The sequence below is a fragment of the Sceloporus undulatus genome, chromosome 1, assembly GCF_019175285.1.
Source record: "Sceloporus undulatus isolate JIND9_A2432 ecotype Alabama chromosome 1, SceUnd_v1.1, whole genome shotgun sequence".
NCBI classification, from domain to species: domain Eukaryota; kingdom Metazoa; phylum Chordata; class Lepidosauria; order Squamata; family Phrynosomatidae; genus Sceloporus; species Sceloporus undulatus.
Window position 1 is genome coordinate 6,362,104 of NC_056522.1, and position 16,365 is coordinate 6,378,468.

A 16,365-nucleotide genomic window follows, 5' to 3' on the forward strand; every position below is an offset into this window, starting at 1 on the left:
TATATATATATATATATATATATATATATATATATATATATATATATATGCGCCACATGAGCAGATGAAAATTCACATTTCCCCCCTCCAGGCTGATCCTAAAATAACGAGGAATGAAAGAATGGTCCCAATCCACCAAAGGAATCAGGAGAGGAAACATGGCCCTTTGGGAAGGAAAACCCGGAGGGAGGATGTATCCCTCCAGAAATAACCCTGGTCCATTTTTAGGCATCGATGCCGGGTCTTCCGTTATTGGAACAGGGTTCCGTGGAAATGAAAGCCTCCTTCGCTTGGCAAGGCAGGCTCAGAGGATCAACCGGGATCGATTCGTTTTGGGGGAACGGATCCTTTTCAATCCCAGTCCCAAGAGGAGCCGAGGAAGAAGGGATCCTTTCCTCGCGAGGAGAAAAGGGGCTCACCAGGAACCAAAAGCAAAGCCGCTTTGACTCCCAGTTTGAAAAGGTGGGATAACAATAATAATAATAATAATAATAATAATAATAATTGCATGGTGATGATGATAGTGATCATAATAGAAGCAGTGGGCCTCTTTCCTACTGCTTTCCATTCGACAATCTCCAAAAAGAGGAAGAAATCAGTCCTTCCAAAGAGAGATTAAGTTGCAAGGAAAAAGAAGTGGAGATATATATATATGTGTGTGTGTGTGTTCCCCTTCTTCTCAGCGCAACTTAGTATATCCTAGACATATATACAGTATTTCCCTTTTCCACGCAACTAGTATCTCATATGGGTGTGTGTAAGTATATATATATATATATGTGTGTGTGTGTGTGTGTGTGTGTATGCATACACACACACACTTACATTCCCCTTCTCCAGCATCTCATGTGTGTACACACACACACACACACACACACAAATATTCTCCTTTTCCACGCAACTTAGTATCTCATTCATATATATATATATATATACACACAAACACACATACTATGTATATATATATCTCTCACATTCATACACACACACATATACAATATACTGCGTATCTCATATATATATATATATATATATATATATATATACAGTATATGAATAAGGAATGAATAAGGTACATATAGTGTTGCAAGGAAACATCATCCGTTTATATATACACATGCTATATATATACTGTATATCTCATATATGTGTATATATATATATATATATATGTATATATATATGTGTGTGTGTGTATGTATATATATATATATATATATAGAGAGAGAGAGAGAGAGAGAGAGAGAGAGAGACATATGAATAAGATACTAAGTTATTTTATGAGATACTAAGTTATAAAATAAAATCTAGGTATCCATTTATCTATGTAACTCTCTCTGTCTCTGGAGGAGGAGGATTTCCGAAAGAAGGGAGCCTCTCCTTTCGTCCTCTTTTCTCAGGTTATCCCATTCAGGGGATAGATAGATAGATAGATAGATAGATAGATAGATAGATAGATAGATAGACAGACAGACAGACAGACAGACAGACAGACAGACAGACAGACAGACAATCCCTGAAAGCGAGAGTCTCAAAAAAGAGGAAGAGATCAGTTCCGTCGGAGAGAGACTTTGTCCTCATTGCCTTCTTTTGGAAACTCTTCTCCTCCAGAGAGAGGGAGATAGATGGATGGATGGATGGATGGATAGATAGATAGAAATGTCTGGAAGAGAAGTTTCCGAAAGAAGGCAGAGAAGAAAAAGGGAGAAAATGGGGGAATGAAGGATAAAGTAGGGAAGAAGGAGGAGGAGGCGAAGGAAGAGAAAAAGGAGAAGGAGAAAAGAGAAAAGGAAGGAAGAGAAGGAGAAGGACAAAGTGCAGGAAAGTTGGGAAGGAGGAGGAAGAGGAGGAGAAGAAAGAGAAGGAGAAAGTGGAGTCAAGAAGAAGAAAGTTGAGAGAGAGGGAGAGAGAGAAGGGGAAGGGGAGCGGGGCTGCGTACCGAGCATCTTGCTGAGCTCGGCGTTGTGGAGGTCCGGGTTCTGGAGGGCCAGGCGCTTCCTCTCGTCCTTGGCCCAGACCATGAAGGCGTTCATCGGCCTCCGGATCCGGCCCTCCGCCGCCGCGCCGCCTTTCTCCGAGGCCGAAGCAGCGGGAGCAGCCGGGAGCCCCGCCGGGGCCGAGGGCGGCAGGGCGGCCAGGCCAAGGGGCTCCCAGGGCAAGGGGCCCCGCAGCCCCGCAGCCGCCATCCTGCGCCCGAGAAGCAGCCGGCAGCACTCGAACCCAGGCCCTCCTCCTCCTCCTCCGCTCCAGCGGCGCCTCGGACTCTCGGCCACGCTCCCCAGGAGCCCCGGCCTTTATCACCTCCTCCTCCCTCTCCGAAGAGAGAGAGAGAGAGAGAGAGAGAGGGAGGGAGGGCCCCGGACAACGCCCCTCCGCCCGCCCTCCTCCTCCTCCTCCCTCAACACCTTCCTCTTCTTCTTCTTCATCATCATCTTCATCATCTTCCTCCTTTTCCTCTTGTTTTCATCACCATCACCTTCTTCCTCCTCCTCTTCTTCCTTCTTCTTTTCTCCTGAGCCACAGACGAAGAGAAGGAGAAGGAGAGGAGTCAGCGCTGCTGCAGCTCCCAGGCGCCTCGCTCTCCTCTCTCTCTCTCTCTCTCGGAGCCTGAGGTGGCGGCAGTGCTCCTGAGCAAGTGCAGAGTGCCTTCTCCCTCAGGGCTCTAGAGGGGGAAAGAGGGGGCTCTCTCTCTTGCGCCTGGAGGAAGGGGGAACTAGGGAGAGTTGGCCAAGGCAAACCGGCTTTGAAAAGTCAGAATTCACCCTGAGTGGCAGCCTTCAGTTTCTTCTCAGACACATGCTAGCAGCCTCAAAAGGGCTGTTTTGGCACAGAGGATTGTTACTACTACTACTACTACTACTACTAGTACTAGTACTACAGGTTGAGTCTCCTTTCTCCAAAATACCTGGGATGAGAAATATTTTAGATTTGGGGACATGTTGGAATGCCTGTATTTGCATCTATGTTCATAAGGCATATCTTGAACCATCCAGCCGCCCATCAACAAAGTTTGGACTTTTGGAGCATTTCAGATGCTGGCCTTCCAGAGAAGGGAGACTCGACCTGCATCCTCCTCATCCTCCATTCCCTCCCTGATTCCTGCCCTCGAACTCCAGAGGCTTGTTCTCATCCACCTCCCCTGGTTCCACGCTAACTGCCAGGGCAGCCTCCGATGAGACCCCAGTTTTGCTGTTGTGAGTGGAATGGCCTCTGGCTCCTCCGGTGCCTCATCCGCAGGGCATCACAGCCAACTGCCATTCCCAGAATCCCATAGCACTGAACCAGGGCAGTTCAAGTGGTGTCGCACTAGATGCTTCTATGATTCTAGGAGTAGGCTTAAGTCTTCAGCATTATGGTAACCCCAAGATGGATCTTTCCCTGGTCTCCTAGGTTCCTAGTCCGATGCTCAAAGCACTACACTGGCTGCTCCCTGTAGCAAGGATCATAGGGGAGGAGAGGGAGCACTTTCACACAGTGGGTCACCAGAAGCCAAAGCTGACTTGATGGCAGTTAACCACAACACAGAATCATAGAGCTGGAAGAAACCACAGGGCCATCCAGTCCAAGCCCCTGCCATGCAGGAATTCACAGTCAAAGCCCCCTCAACAGATGGCCATCCAGCTTTTGTTTGAAAAACCCCAAAGGAGACTCCAGCAGACTCTGAGGCAGCGTCTCCCACTTTTGAACAGCTTCTATTGTCCAGAAGTTAATGTTTAAGTGGAATCTCTTTTCCTGTAGCCTGCATCCATTGCTCTATTGGGTCCTGTTCTCTGGAGCAGCAGAAAAAAAGCTTGCTCCCTCCTCAATATGACATCCCTTCAAATATTTAAACAGGGCAGTCATATCACCTCTTAACCATCTCTTCTCCAGGTTAAACATACCCAGCTCTCTTACGTCTCTCCTCATAACAAATGGTTTCCAGACCCTTCATCATTTTGGTGACCTTGCTCTGGACATACTCCATCTTGTCAAGATTTTGAAATGTGGTGCCCAGAACTGGACACAATATTCCAGGTGGAGCCTGACCCAAAGCAGAATATAGGGCCACTACTCCCCTTGATCTAGACACAGTACTTCTATTGATGCAGCCTAGAATCAGATTGGCCTTTTTAGTTGCCACATCACACTATTGTGATGCATCAGCTAAAAAGGCCAATGCAATTCTAGGCTGCATCAATAGAAGTGGGGGCAAGCTCAATAGATGGGCTTCATCAATCTCTTCCTCTCCCTAGTGCGCTCTCTCTCTCTGCTTTCTCTGAGGGTTACTGCAAATATTAAATAGGTCTGGGAGCATGTATGCTGGGATGGGACTCATAAGGCCCTCCAGATGGCATAGAACTGGCACTTATTCTGCTTTGGTTGGGCCTCACTGGGAATATTATGCCTGGGCACCACAATTTAAGAGGGATATTGACAAGCTGCAGCGTATCCAAAGGAGGGCAACCAAAATGATGAAAGGTCTGGAAACCACCAAGGCCTCTGAGGAGTGGTTTATGGAGCTGGGGATGTGTAGCTTGAAGACTAAGAGATAACATAAAGCCATTAGACTTGATCCTCAGAGAACAGATCTGCACCCTCCTCTCTGTCAGAGTGCTTTAGATACTTAAAAAACAGCCGGGTAGATGAGGTGCAGATATAAAGATTTTGGCTGGAGTCCTTTTGGTGACCTACGACTTCCATCACTAAAGAAGATGGACATTTCTTGTCTATGTGTGGAACATCTGCATCTTATTTGCCTTTGCAAAGTTGCACTTGCAGTCCCATTGGGCATAGATGCGCATAGATGCGTATATGGATTCACCGGTAGATTCAGGTGCAAATGGAGTGTCTGGCTTCTGTTGCACAACCATTCTCTTCCACCCAAAGGCTGGCTTGCTCAATTACTGTGCAACTCTGCATGTGGAAATTTGTATGGCTCTCGATGTAAGAGCCTCCCCTTTGATATGGAAAATAATCATTAGGTGTAGAGTAATCTTGAATAACTGCCTGAATGGGGCTTTATTGTCATGTGCCTTCAAGCCATTTCTGACTTACAGCAACCTTAAAGGCACCAAGTTGTGTCTGATCTTAAAGCTAAGGCCTAGATTTGGGGATGGGAAACCACCAACAAAGGCCAGGTGCTGTAGGCTATATTTCAGAAGGAATTGACAAAAAAACAACAACCCACCTCTGAGGATTCCTTGCCTAAGAAAACCTTGTGAAATTCATGGGGACACTATAAGTCAGCTGGTGACTTGAAGGCACATACAGATACATATAAGTTAGGACACAGATGGCTGACATGGCTTTAGAGGAGCCCTGGTGGCGCAGTGTTTAAATGCCTGTACTGCAGCCATTCACTCAAAACCACAAGGTTGCGAGTTCAAGACCAGCAAAAGGGCCCAAGCTCGACTCAGGCTTGCATCCTTCCGAGGTCACTAAAATAAGTACCCAGACTGTTGGGGGCAAATTAGCTTACTTGCTAATTAGCTTACTTGCTGTTCACCGCTATGATCTTTGGAATAGCAGTATATAAATAAAACAAATTATTATTAATTATTATTAATTAGAGTGGTCGACAAAGATGTGAAAACAGCCAAAGGCTTTCTATACCTTGGTTCAGCCAGAAATCGAAATGGAGACAGTAGTCAAGCCATCAGAAGAAATCAAAGATTTGGAAAGGTAGCCATGAAAGAACTGTATACGATCCTCATGTGTACTCAGTAGATAGTAATGTCAGGGTCAACCAGGCCTATTTTCTCTGTACGGTTGGTTGCTCAAGGAGTGTTCCATGGATACTCTCTGTCAGGAGTGCTTTGATGGCAGAATGGGATTGGAATGGATTCCTCTGGGGGGGGGTCTCTTCCAATTGCAAGATTCTAACAAAAGCCTGTCTAATGAAAGAGAACCCCACCAGCAGTAATGCATCAATATCGCCTCCCAGAAGCATGCAAGCCCACTGCTACGGAAAAGGCAGTACCAAGGTGAGGTCTAACCATTGTTGATGCAGAAATCCACAGCTAAAGCACATAGAATCACTGGAAATAAGATTAATTTGCATACATGGTCCAAAACCATGGTTAACTAGATCTTGGGGGATGGGGGATAACCTCTCTGGACTACATCTCTCTGAACAACCTAGACAGCATGGCTATGGTGGTTCTGGGCATTGCAGTTCAAAAAGTAACTTTCCCAACTAGTGGAGATAGCTTTGCAGAAGATTTCTTCCAGATGTCACTTTCTAACAGTAATACAGTGGTCCCTCCACATCTGCTGGGGTTAGGGGTGAAGGACCCCCCCATGAATGTGGAGAAAGCACAAATTAAAAAAAAATCCACTATTCTTTTTACCTAAGAGAACACCTCTCTGGGAATCTCCAGGTCCTCTAGTGCAACTCTGGCATGTTTCAGACCTCCCCAAAGTGGGCTGTCTGCCGCCGCCGTCATTAGCTGCACCGAGAAGCCCCAGTGGCCGGACCACAAGGCTTCCCAGCACAGCTAAAAAGAAACGCCGAAATGGCGCTTCTTCTTGGCCCCCAGAAGTGGCACCGCAAGGCGCTAGTCGCACACTCGCGGCATTGCTTCTGCCACACAATGTCCGGACGCTGTGCGTTTGAGACATCAAGATAGCAGCCCCCGTGTGGACGGGCGCCTCCATTTAGTATGCGCTCCGCGCATGCTAGGATTGGGGGCTGTTAGGAAGGTAAGACCCTTCCTAACCCTAGCACGCCCCTTCCTAACCCTAGTACATGTAGATCGCGTACTTTTTGGCGGTCTGTAACGCGCCTCTGTGATCAACATTTGTCAGAAGGTGATCAGAGAATCATGCTGGAGGACCTACAAATGCCTAGAAGTGTTTTCTCTAGGAATGTCTAGGTTCTCAAGTGCAACTCTATTGTTAACGTCTGGCAGAATTGCACTGGAGGACCTGGAGATTCCTAGAGAGAACATATTAATCAAAGCAGCAAATAATCAGATCTGCAAAAGTCAAGGCTGCAAATGTGGAGGGTCAACAGTATAAGGATAAATTGAAGACCCAACAGTTCTGCAATGAATGCATGGCCTCTTATGGCAACCTTAAGAAGAACCTATCACAGTGTTTTTTTGGTAAGCTTAGCTCTGAGAGTACAAGATCGATGACTCCTAACTTGATAGCAATATGTGTGAAAAAGAGCTAGATCTAGAAGGTCTAAGTAGGACCCTTCTTTCCTGGAAACTCAGCTGGGATGAGCAACCAAGGGCTTGAGGACCAGCGTGAGTCCATGGACCACCATTTTGAGTGGCACCATCCTAGACACCACTTACCCATCCATTTAACATGAATGTCACAAGGTGAATGTGCAACCTTGTCTAGGATCCCACAGGTGCAACCTTCCAAGAAAGCACAACCATTTTTAATTTATGTCAGTGGAAAGCCACAACTGGGTTCCAGTTGAGAGAGAGAAAGCAAGAGGGTGAGCTGCCCACTCAAGCCTGGGCCTCCAGCAATATCTGGTCCTTCTCAGCTTCATGTATTTTCCTTTACCAATACTTCAGGCAGGTGTAGCAGCTACATCATGCATGCAACACTGCTGCCAAAAAGCAGTATCCAACTTTAAAGGGTTGTTGTAGCAGCAAAGTGGGAAAGTTCACAGTCATGGCTCAAGGAAGACTAAAATCTTGACCTCCCAAATCTCAGTCTCTACAAACAAGGGCTATCGTATGAGTCCTAACCGTCCTAAGTCATTCGAGACCAAGGACAGCAAATGTGCCATTTTGGCTGCTTGGGAGAAGGTGGCATGCAACCTAAGAGTTTATGTATCAAAGCAGAAGAGCATCCTGTACCAATGCGTCTGTAGGGATTTACAATTCAGATGATCTTCCCATCTTTTTTCCAAAGCCAGTAAACAGGTTTATTATACCCCTATCCTTTTCTTAATCTGTTGACTTTCTCGGTCTTGCGCCTGATTTTCCACCGAGATTGGAACTTTCCTTTGTGCAAATAACCACACTTTGCGTGTTAAACTTCGCAGTTACTACAGCCAGATCAAAGCGCAGACAGGGCAGGGCAAAGGGGAAAAAAGGAATTAACCACACACACCCTTCTCTTTCATTTAATAAGCCTCCAGTCCTTTCAGTTCATTTTTCAGAAGGCTGCAAAGGTGAATGAAACCCACCGTCACCAAAAACACCCATCACAAAGGAGTCATCAAGGCTGAGAGCAATTCTCCGCCTGCCTGGCCAGGCGCTTTTGAAGTGTGCCAGCAAATGTCAGGAATGCAGATATTACAAACCACAGATTAATAGGAGCATGCCCCCAGCCCCAAATCCCTGCCGTTATTATTTCTTTGGGGTTCACACATGCACGCTTTGGAGGAATGGTGTATAATCATTTCCATCACCAGTGCATCTACACTGTAGAAATAATGCAGTTTGATACCACTTTAACTCCCATGGCTCCTTCGTGCAGAATCCTGGGATTTGTAGCTTTGTGAGACACCAGCGCTCTTTGGTGTGTGGTGGGGGTGTGTGCACTCAAATCATTTCCGACTTTTGGCATTTCTAAGGTGAACCTATCATAGAGTTTTTCTGGCAAGATTTGTTCATTGTGAGTGTATTGCTATTGCCTTCCTCTGAGGTTGAGAGTGTGTGACTTGCCCAAGGTGACCCAGTGGGTTTTATGGCCGAGTAGGGATTCGAACCCTGGTGTCCAGAGTCATAGTCCAACACTCAAACCACTATGCCATATCAACAGAGAAGCCTAAAGACCTTGTGAAAACACAAATCCCAGGATTCCCTAGGATGGAGTTACATAAACAAACAAGTTGTATTATTTCTACAGTGTAGATGCACCCCTAGAGTCCTTATGACAGCAGGAAAAAACACTTAAAAAGTTATAACCTAATGTTTCTTTTGTAGTTATTGCTGTTGTGAGCCTTGGAGTCATTTCCAACATATGGCAACTTTAAGGCAAACTTAAGGGTTTTCTTGGCAAGATTTGTTTAGAGGGGGTTTGCCATTGCCTTCCTTTGAGGTTGAGCTTGACTTGCCCAAGCTCACCTAGTGGGTTTCCATGACTAAGCAAGGATTCGAACCCTGGTCTCCTAGAATCCAGCACTAGAACCACTACCTCCGCACTGGCTCTAAAGTTTCATATTTAAGAGAAAATGCCAGTGGGAGGTTGCAAGGAGGTGAAATGAAACGTACAGATCTCAGAACTGAAGGGTGAAGGTCAGTAATTCTGAAACATGGTGGCCCTCCTGTTGGTTTGGATTTCAACTCCCACAATCCCTGACAACGGGCCATACTGGCTCAGTCGTCTGGAGGATTAAGTTCAAAATATCTGCAGGACCAAAGATTAAGAAAGAGCCACTGTTTGAGGATCTAGATGCTTGGCTCTCAGATGTTCTAGAACAGAAGTTTCCAAACTTTGGTCTTCCAGGTGTTTTGGACTTCAGCTCCCAGAAGCAACAGCCAGTTTGGCCAATGGTCGTGGATTCTGGAAAAGAAAGTCCAAAACATCTGGAGGGCAAAACATGGGGAATCACTGGTCTAGATGGTCTAGACCAGTGGTTGCCAAACTTTGGTCCTTCAACTTGTCAAGTTGAAATCCAAATCATCTGGAGGACCAAAGGCTGGGAACCACTGGCCTACAGTCTACACCAGTGGTCCCCAAACTGTGCCCTTTAAGAGATTTTGGACTTCAACTCCCAGAATCTCAGACTATTGGCCAACAGGGTTGAGGCTTCTGGGAGCTGAAGTCCAAAATCTCTTAAAGGGCACAGTTTGAAGACCACTGATCTAGACCATCTCAAGGCCAGCATTAACACCTAGCATGCTGCAGTAGCTGCTAGAGAACCTACCCACTCCATCCATTAAAAAAAAATCTTCTGGCTTAGAGCTCTAGGTCTAAATATTCTAAAGGCACCAGAACCCATCTGATCACTGGAAGCTAAGCAAGGTCAGCCCTGGTAAGTACTTGGATGGGAGACCACCAAGGAAAACGCATAGGAATATTCATAGGGGTACAAAACACATTGCAGAAATAACTGGTTTGAAACTGCTCAGTGCTAGGGAAACCTGGGAATTGTAGTTTATCGTGGCACCAGAGCTCTCTGACAGAGAAGGCTAAATGTTTCACAAAACTAGTTTCCAGAATTCCCTAGCATTGAGCCGGGGCTGTTAAAGCAGTCTTAAACTGGATTATTTCTGTGTGCTTTGGACCAGGGTTACCATAAATTGACAGGCAACTTGAAGGCACGCACATGCACACACTCCAAGCAGTACAGCCTCCATTTCTTCCAGGCCTTCCTGGAAGAAGATGAGCCCTCCCTCTGGTCCATCTGCCTTGGTCTGGGCCTCAAAAGGAGAGAACTGCTGGACCTGATTCCCTCCCCCCCACCATTCCCTTCTCCTTTTGTGTCTTGTCTTTTAGATTGTAAGCCTGAGGGCAGGGAACCGTCTATTATCCCCTGTTGTAAACCTTCGGATTCCCAGTGATTGGGCGGTATATAAATAAATCCTATTATTTTAATATCCCACAATTTCTTGGTGTAATGTTGCTCCAGGGGATTGTGGGAAATCTGAATGGTTTGTAGAACCAGATGATTGCCACTGCTAGGTGTGCTGCTGTTTTTTTTTTTACCACTGGCAGATAAATTCAAGTATGGCTGTGGATGTTTCCTACACTTTTGGACTACAGCTCCCAGAATCCTCCACTGACCATGCTAGCTAGGGATTCTGGGAGCTGTAGTCCAAAAAGTTGCTTTCTGTTACTGTGAGCAGGTCCTGATAAGAGAGGAGAGGATATTTTATGTAGGACCCATCCTACTATCTCAAAAAATTCCTAGATTTGTCCGTCTCTAACCTGGGCACAATTATTATTATTATTATTATTATTATTATTATTATTATTATTAGTAGTAATAGTATCCCATTCTTTCCCCCGAACTGGGACTCAGAGTGGCTTTACAATATTAAAAGAAAAATATAATTAAAAACACCTCCACCTAGGATCATAGAATTGTAGAGATGGAAGAGACCACAAGGGCTACTTCATCACTTTTCATTCAACACACAGAAATGATTTTAAGGCACTGGTGTTCTCCTATCAATTGCTTTATTTACTGTCCTGTTCTGTCATGAAGGGTTTAAATGGGATGCGGGACCACCTGCAAGATAAGAGGTGTGACAGTGGCAAACTGACAAGGAATGCACAGTATAAGACACAGTATAAGTTTTAATTGTCTTACAAAGAGTGGATGACTGTGCTAAGAGGAGGGAATTGGTTGCAAACTGCAGAGTATGACCGTTTCCAAAAACATCCTTTATATTGGACACTTGGCTAATGTGTACAACCGTAGCATGTCTGTACAAAAAGCAGGTTGACTAATTCTGTTTGAGAAGTCTGCAGAGATGCATTAACTAGAATCTTTCTTCTTGTTGGGCTTGGCTCTTTCCACCTCTCCTTTTCTTAGCTTTTTGTGTTTTTTCTTTTTCTTTGACTGCTGTTCTCTTAAGTCACTGTCCTCTGCATCAGATGCCTCTACATAACACAGCCCTTTCTCTGGGATGGCATGTTGCGACCTGTTGCAAATAAGACTGCTAACAACACTCAGGTGCTTAGATTTTTTCCTCTTCTTTCTCTTCTCCTTCTGGGTATCCAGTTCAGCCTCTTCTTCCCCACTTGAACCAAGAATCACAGGGCTTACTGTCTTTGCGTTTCTGCTCTCATTCTCAGGCCCAACCTCTTTCTCTTTCTTTCTTTTCTTTCGCTGGGTTTCCAAACATGCCAACTCTTCAGCTATTGCTGGAGGAGGATCAGCCGACCTGAGGTCTTGCCCACATTGGGCTTTCTTGCGTTTTGCCATGCGCCGTGCAAAATATTCCTGTACAGTTAAAGTGCTGGTTACAGTATTCCCAGCATCAACTTGCTCAGGTGGCTCAACCTCTTCTTTCAAGGTTTCCTCAGAAGGGTCTGCATTGGCAACATCGTCCTGCAAAACAAAAGAGAGAGAGAGGTAAAGATCAACTCACTGAACAGATCATACTGCTTATTTCTTTATTTAAATATTTAGATTGCACTCTGTATTGTAAGATCTCACGGTGGCATATAATAAAATTAGTTTAAATAATCGTCCCGACAGATGGCCATCCATCCTCTAAAAACTTCCAAAGAAAGAGATTTCGCTACTCTCCGCGGCAGCATCTTCCACTGTTGATCAGCTCTTACTGTTAGGACCTAGAACTGGACACAGTATTCCAGGTGAGGCCTGACCAAAGCAAAATAGATTGGTCCTGTTATGTCCCTTGATCTAGATACTACACTCCTATGGATGCAGCCTAGAATCACTGCCCAAGTCAAAAAGTATAGAAATGAACAGATAAACAACTTGTTTAATGACACTTTGGTGGCATTTTATCTGGATATTCCAATAGCAACAATATTATTTATCACTCCTCCTGTAACTCATAGTAACCTTTGGCATGATCTATTGTCCTAGTTATCTACCAGATGAATTTAAATAGGACAACTAGCTGTTTTCTTCTGATAGTAGAGCTCACAAGTAGTTTTGTGGTAGTTCTCTCTTGTTCTCCTTGCTGAATAACATTTGAACTTCTGTTGTTACCTTTTCATTCAATTAAGTGTAATCATAAAGGACTGATATAATAAAATATAAAATATGAAAAAGAAAAAAAACTGTTCTGGTACAAAGTTAGTCAAAATCTTTAGCCAGCATGGTGCAGAGGTTTGAGTGTTGGACTTTGACTCTGGATAGGGTTGCCATCCCGGGGGACCTCAAAACTGGGAAAAAATGTAGGACAAGGCTTAAAATGTAGGACATTTTTTAAAAAATTTCCTGGCCAGGAAATTAACCAAAAAAAAAAAAAAAAAAAAAAAAAGTCCTACATTTTTAAACCTTCTCCAAGGCCTCGCTGGGCCTGGGAGACAGCCTCTCCCAAGCCCCTCGAGGACTCTAGGGCCCCGCTGGGGCCTGGGAGACTCTGTAGGCAAGAGGTGCACCATGTTAAGAACTGCATTAAGCAAACTTAGGCTGCTGCACACTGCTTTCACTCTCATCACTCCATCCTATGGAATCCTGGGATTTGTAGTTTGTTGTGGTGCCAGGGCTGGGCTTTGAAATCTCAGACATAAGAGAGGCAAAAGGCTTGGGCTGCATCTACACTGGAGAAATCATCTGGTTTGAGACCACTTTAACTGCCTCAGCTGAATGCTATGGAATTCTGGGAATGGTGGTCTGTTCCAGCACCACAGCAGAATGGCAGTTAAACCCCTGGAAAGCTATCTGACCAAGGTGACCAATGCCCTCACCCCAAAATGTAGGGCACCCAAGCAAAAAAATGTAGGACATGGCCAAAAATAAAAGCTAAAAACACCCATGTAATTATAAATCCATGCTTCTTAGCCATGATCCAAATGGAGGACATTTTGAAATGTGACAGAAGAGGACATGTCCTGGAAAAGGAGGAGGATGCCTGGTCACCTTGTCTCTAATCCAAAATGCACTGCAGAAATAAAACAATGCTGGACTGAAATGCCCAGAGTTCCTCACCAAAGCTGCATCCACACTGAGGAAAGAATCCAGTTTGAGAGTGACTTAACTGTCCTGGGTTAGTGCTGGGGAATGCTGGGAATTGTAGTACATTGTGGCCCCAGAGCTATCTCTGACAGGGAGTCCCATAACTCTCCAAACTTAGTTGAACTGCAGTGCCCAGAATTCCTCCCCAGGTGCATCCACACTGAGGAAATGGTCCAGTTTGAGACTGCTCAGTGCGGGGGAATCCTGGGAATTGTAGTCTATTGTGGCACCAGAGCTCTCTGACAGAGAAGACCAAATGCCTCAGACACCAGAATTCCAGAGCATTGAGCTTTGGCAGTTAAAGGGGTCTCAAAGTGCAGAGGGGGGGGGGGAAGAGAAAAGCCTGGGAGTGTGACTGAGCTTGGCTGTGGGGCTGCTCCGAGAGGAGGAGGAGGAGGAGGCGGAGGGAGGGAGGGAGGGAGCCAAGGGAAGTGCCAGGACCATCCGGAGCAGCCTCCTCTCTTCCACCGCAGCCCCCAGGCAACGCCTCCTCTGTGGATTATTCAGGCTCCTTTTGTCAAAAGAGCTCTGGTGCCACAAGAAACTACACTTCCCAGAATCCTATAGCACTGAGCCATGGATGTTTAAGGGGGGAGTCAAACTATTTCTGCAGCCTTTGCTACCCCAAAGCCCTTCCTATTTACAAGCAAGGCAAAAGCTCTTCCTTTACCAAGCCATTGAAAACCAACCCAAGTGGAGGGCTGATTGCTTCTTTCCCATTGGTCAGCTTCGGGATAAATTTGCATATTACAATTAAAGGTATTTAGGGCCTCAAAAACGATACAGTGGTACCCCGGGATACGAAATACCCAGGTTACGAAATTTCCGGGATACGAAAAAATCCCATAGGAAATAACTGTTCCGGGTTACGAATGTTTTTTCGGGTTACGAAAAATTTTTTTGGTGCTTTTCGGCGCTTTTTCGCACGAAACGCGGCTTTTCTCCATTAGCGCCTATGGCATTTCGGCTTGCGAAGGCTTTTCGGGTTACGAAAGCGGCCGCGGAACGAATTAAATTCGTAACCCGAGGCACCACTGTACTATGATAAAGAATTACAAGAATACTGATGCGGTTTACATTTAAAAGATGAGGCAATTAAACTCCCAGTGAAACATGAACGATTGATGGCCTTTTTTTCTTTGCTCACTGTAACCTGGAAAGTAAGGCTTCCTGAGGGTATATATACCAAGTGGGCTCACTTGGTATATAATAGCTCTGAGTGGCAGATGTTTTAAAGAGCTGCTCTCTAGGCTACGCCAGTGTGCCAGGTGGGGAGAGTGGCGCACAGCCGTGTGCGGAGGAGCGGACCCCGAACCGGGAACAAGGCGTGGGGGGCCCCCAAACCGGGCCGTGACCGTGAGGGGTCCCCAAAAGCGTGATTGTCACGGGGGCCGCCGGGTTATGGCATCCCTAACTCTGGAGATCAGAGTCTGAATCCCAGCTCAGCCATGAAACCCAGAGACTTTGGGTAGTCACACTCTCTCAGCCTCAGAGGGTGGCAATGGCAACCACCCTGTGAAGAAACTTCCCACAAAAACCCTGTGAATGCTTAGAGGTGGCTTGCCATTGCTGTAGGATAGTCTTCTATTTCAAAAAACAAAATCCTGTCTGTTTATTTCAATGGACAAACAAATAAACAGGATCTAGTATTGAGGCACAACCAAAATCAGGGTTTGAAATAACATTGCAAAGGTCAGTTATTATGGTGTGTGCACGCGTGAGTGTTGTAAATACAAAAATTCCTAAGGAGAATTTACCCAGAGATGTTTAAGTGCCCCAAGAAACACTAATGGAATCTCAAGTGCAAAGTTATTTTTGTTCCACCAGACTTGGTCCTTGGAGTACAGAAAGAGCTTGAATCTGCTGCCTCAAATGGATTGCTAACCAGGCAGCCGATTGGCAAGCCTCCTCGTTGCCATCAGGACTTAATGAAATGCATTCCCAACAGTGTATCAACAGGTCCACAGAAAGGATAAAATCACATTTGATAGAGCAGTGGTTCCCAACCTTCCTAATGCCGTGACCCTTTAATACAGTTCCTCATATTGTGGTGAACCCCAACCATACAATTATTTTTCATCGCTACATGCAAATATGTGTTTTCCGATGGTCTTAGGCGACCCCCAAAGGGGTCCTGACCCACAGGTTGGGAACCACTGTGATAGAGGAACAAGGCATGGTTCAATACGCAGGGCATCATGGGATTTGCAGTACTGTAGCCCAACCACCTGGGCACCCTGAATTGCTTGTGTGTGATGCCCCCATAGCTTTCAGGCAGTCAGCAGGAGACACTGCCAAGCACAGGAAAAGGGCCTACAGCTATACTTCAGGTAACAAGGTCGATCTGTCCCTAGGCATAACTGCTTTGACCAGATATTTGGTATCAGAAGCAGAAATAACATGGAAAGAATAGGGAGAGGTTCCTACACCACAAAAAGAAGACAAGTTCAACATGTTCTGGAAAACATTTGATCCAAAACTAAAACTATGCACATGGGAAAGGAAACAACTAGGTCAGGTAAGCCCTGTATAAGTAAACAAAAACATTTTGAACTGGCCAGAAACCACTTGAAAGCTTCTTCCAAAATGCATACAAGGACCCCCCCCCCTTTCACCAATTTTTATGATTTCCATTCAGGCTTTTTATAACATGTTGGGGGAAGCTGGTGAGGTTATCTGCTCTCCTCTTTTCTCTCTGTTTTATTGTTCATACATACGGATTCTGCAGGCAGCTGCTGTTTAGGCTGGCCCAGTACCATCAGGGGCTGGCCTGAAGAAAGAGGCTCCTCCCTCCCTAACTGTCATCT

The 16,365-nt window shown here is 45.5% G+C and overlaps 3 protein-coding genes across 5 annotated transcripts in view; 1 reads left to right on the forward strand and 2 right to left on the reverse strand.

Annotated features, from left to right (window-relative positions):
• SOX7 (SRY-box transcription factor 7) overlaps nt 1-2,346 on the reverse strand; it is a 19,003-nt gene extending 16,657 nt beyond the window's left edge. Inside the window, exon 1 of the mRNA XM_042466106.1 lies at nt 1,940-2,346. Within this exon, the coding sequence (XP_042322040.1) occupies nt 1,940-2,186 (247 nt within the window). The 5' untranslated portion in view covers nt 2,187-2,346. The remainder of the gene's footprint in view (nt 1-1,939) is intronic.
• Nucleotides 1-16,365, forward strand: part of C1H8orf74 (chromosome 1 C8orf74 homolog) — a 601,672-nt gene that overhangs the window by 86,984 nt on the left and 498,323 nt on the right. The gene's annotated exons all lie outside the window — the stretch shown is intronic.
• The window catches only part of PINX1 (PIN2 (TERF1) interacting telomerase inhibitor 1), a 100,424-nt gene continuing 95,237 nt past the window's right edge, over nt 11,179-16,365 (reverse strand). For all 3 annotated transcript variants that reach the window (XM_042466393.1, XM_042466224.1, XM_042466309.1), the window contains exon 7: nt 11,179-11,953. In XM_042466393.1, coding sequence (XP_042322327.1) covers nt 11,378-11,953 — 576 coding nt within the window. In that variant the 3' untranslated portion in view covers nt 11,179-11,377. The remainder of the gene's footprint in view (nt 11,954-16,365) is intronic.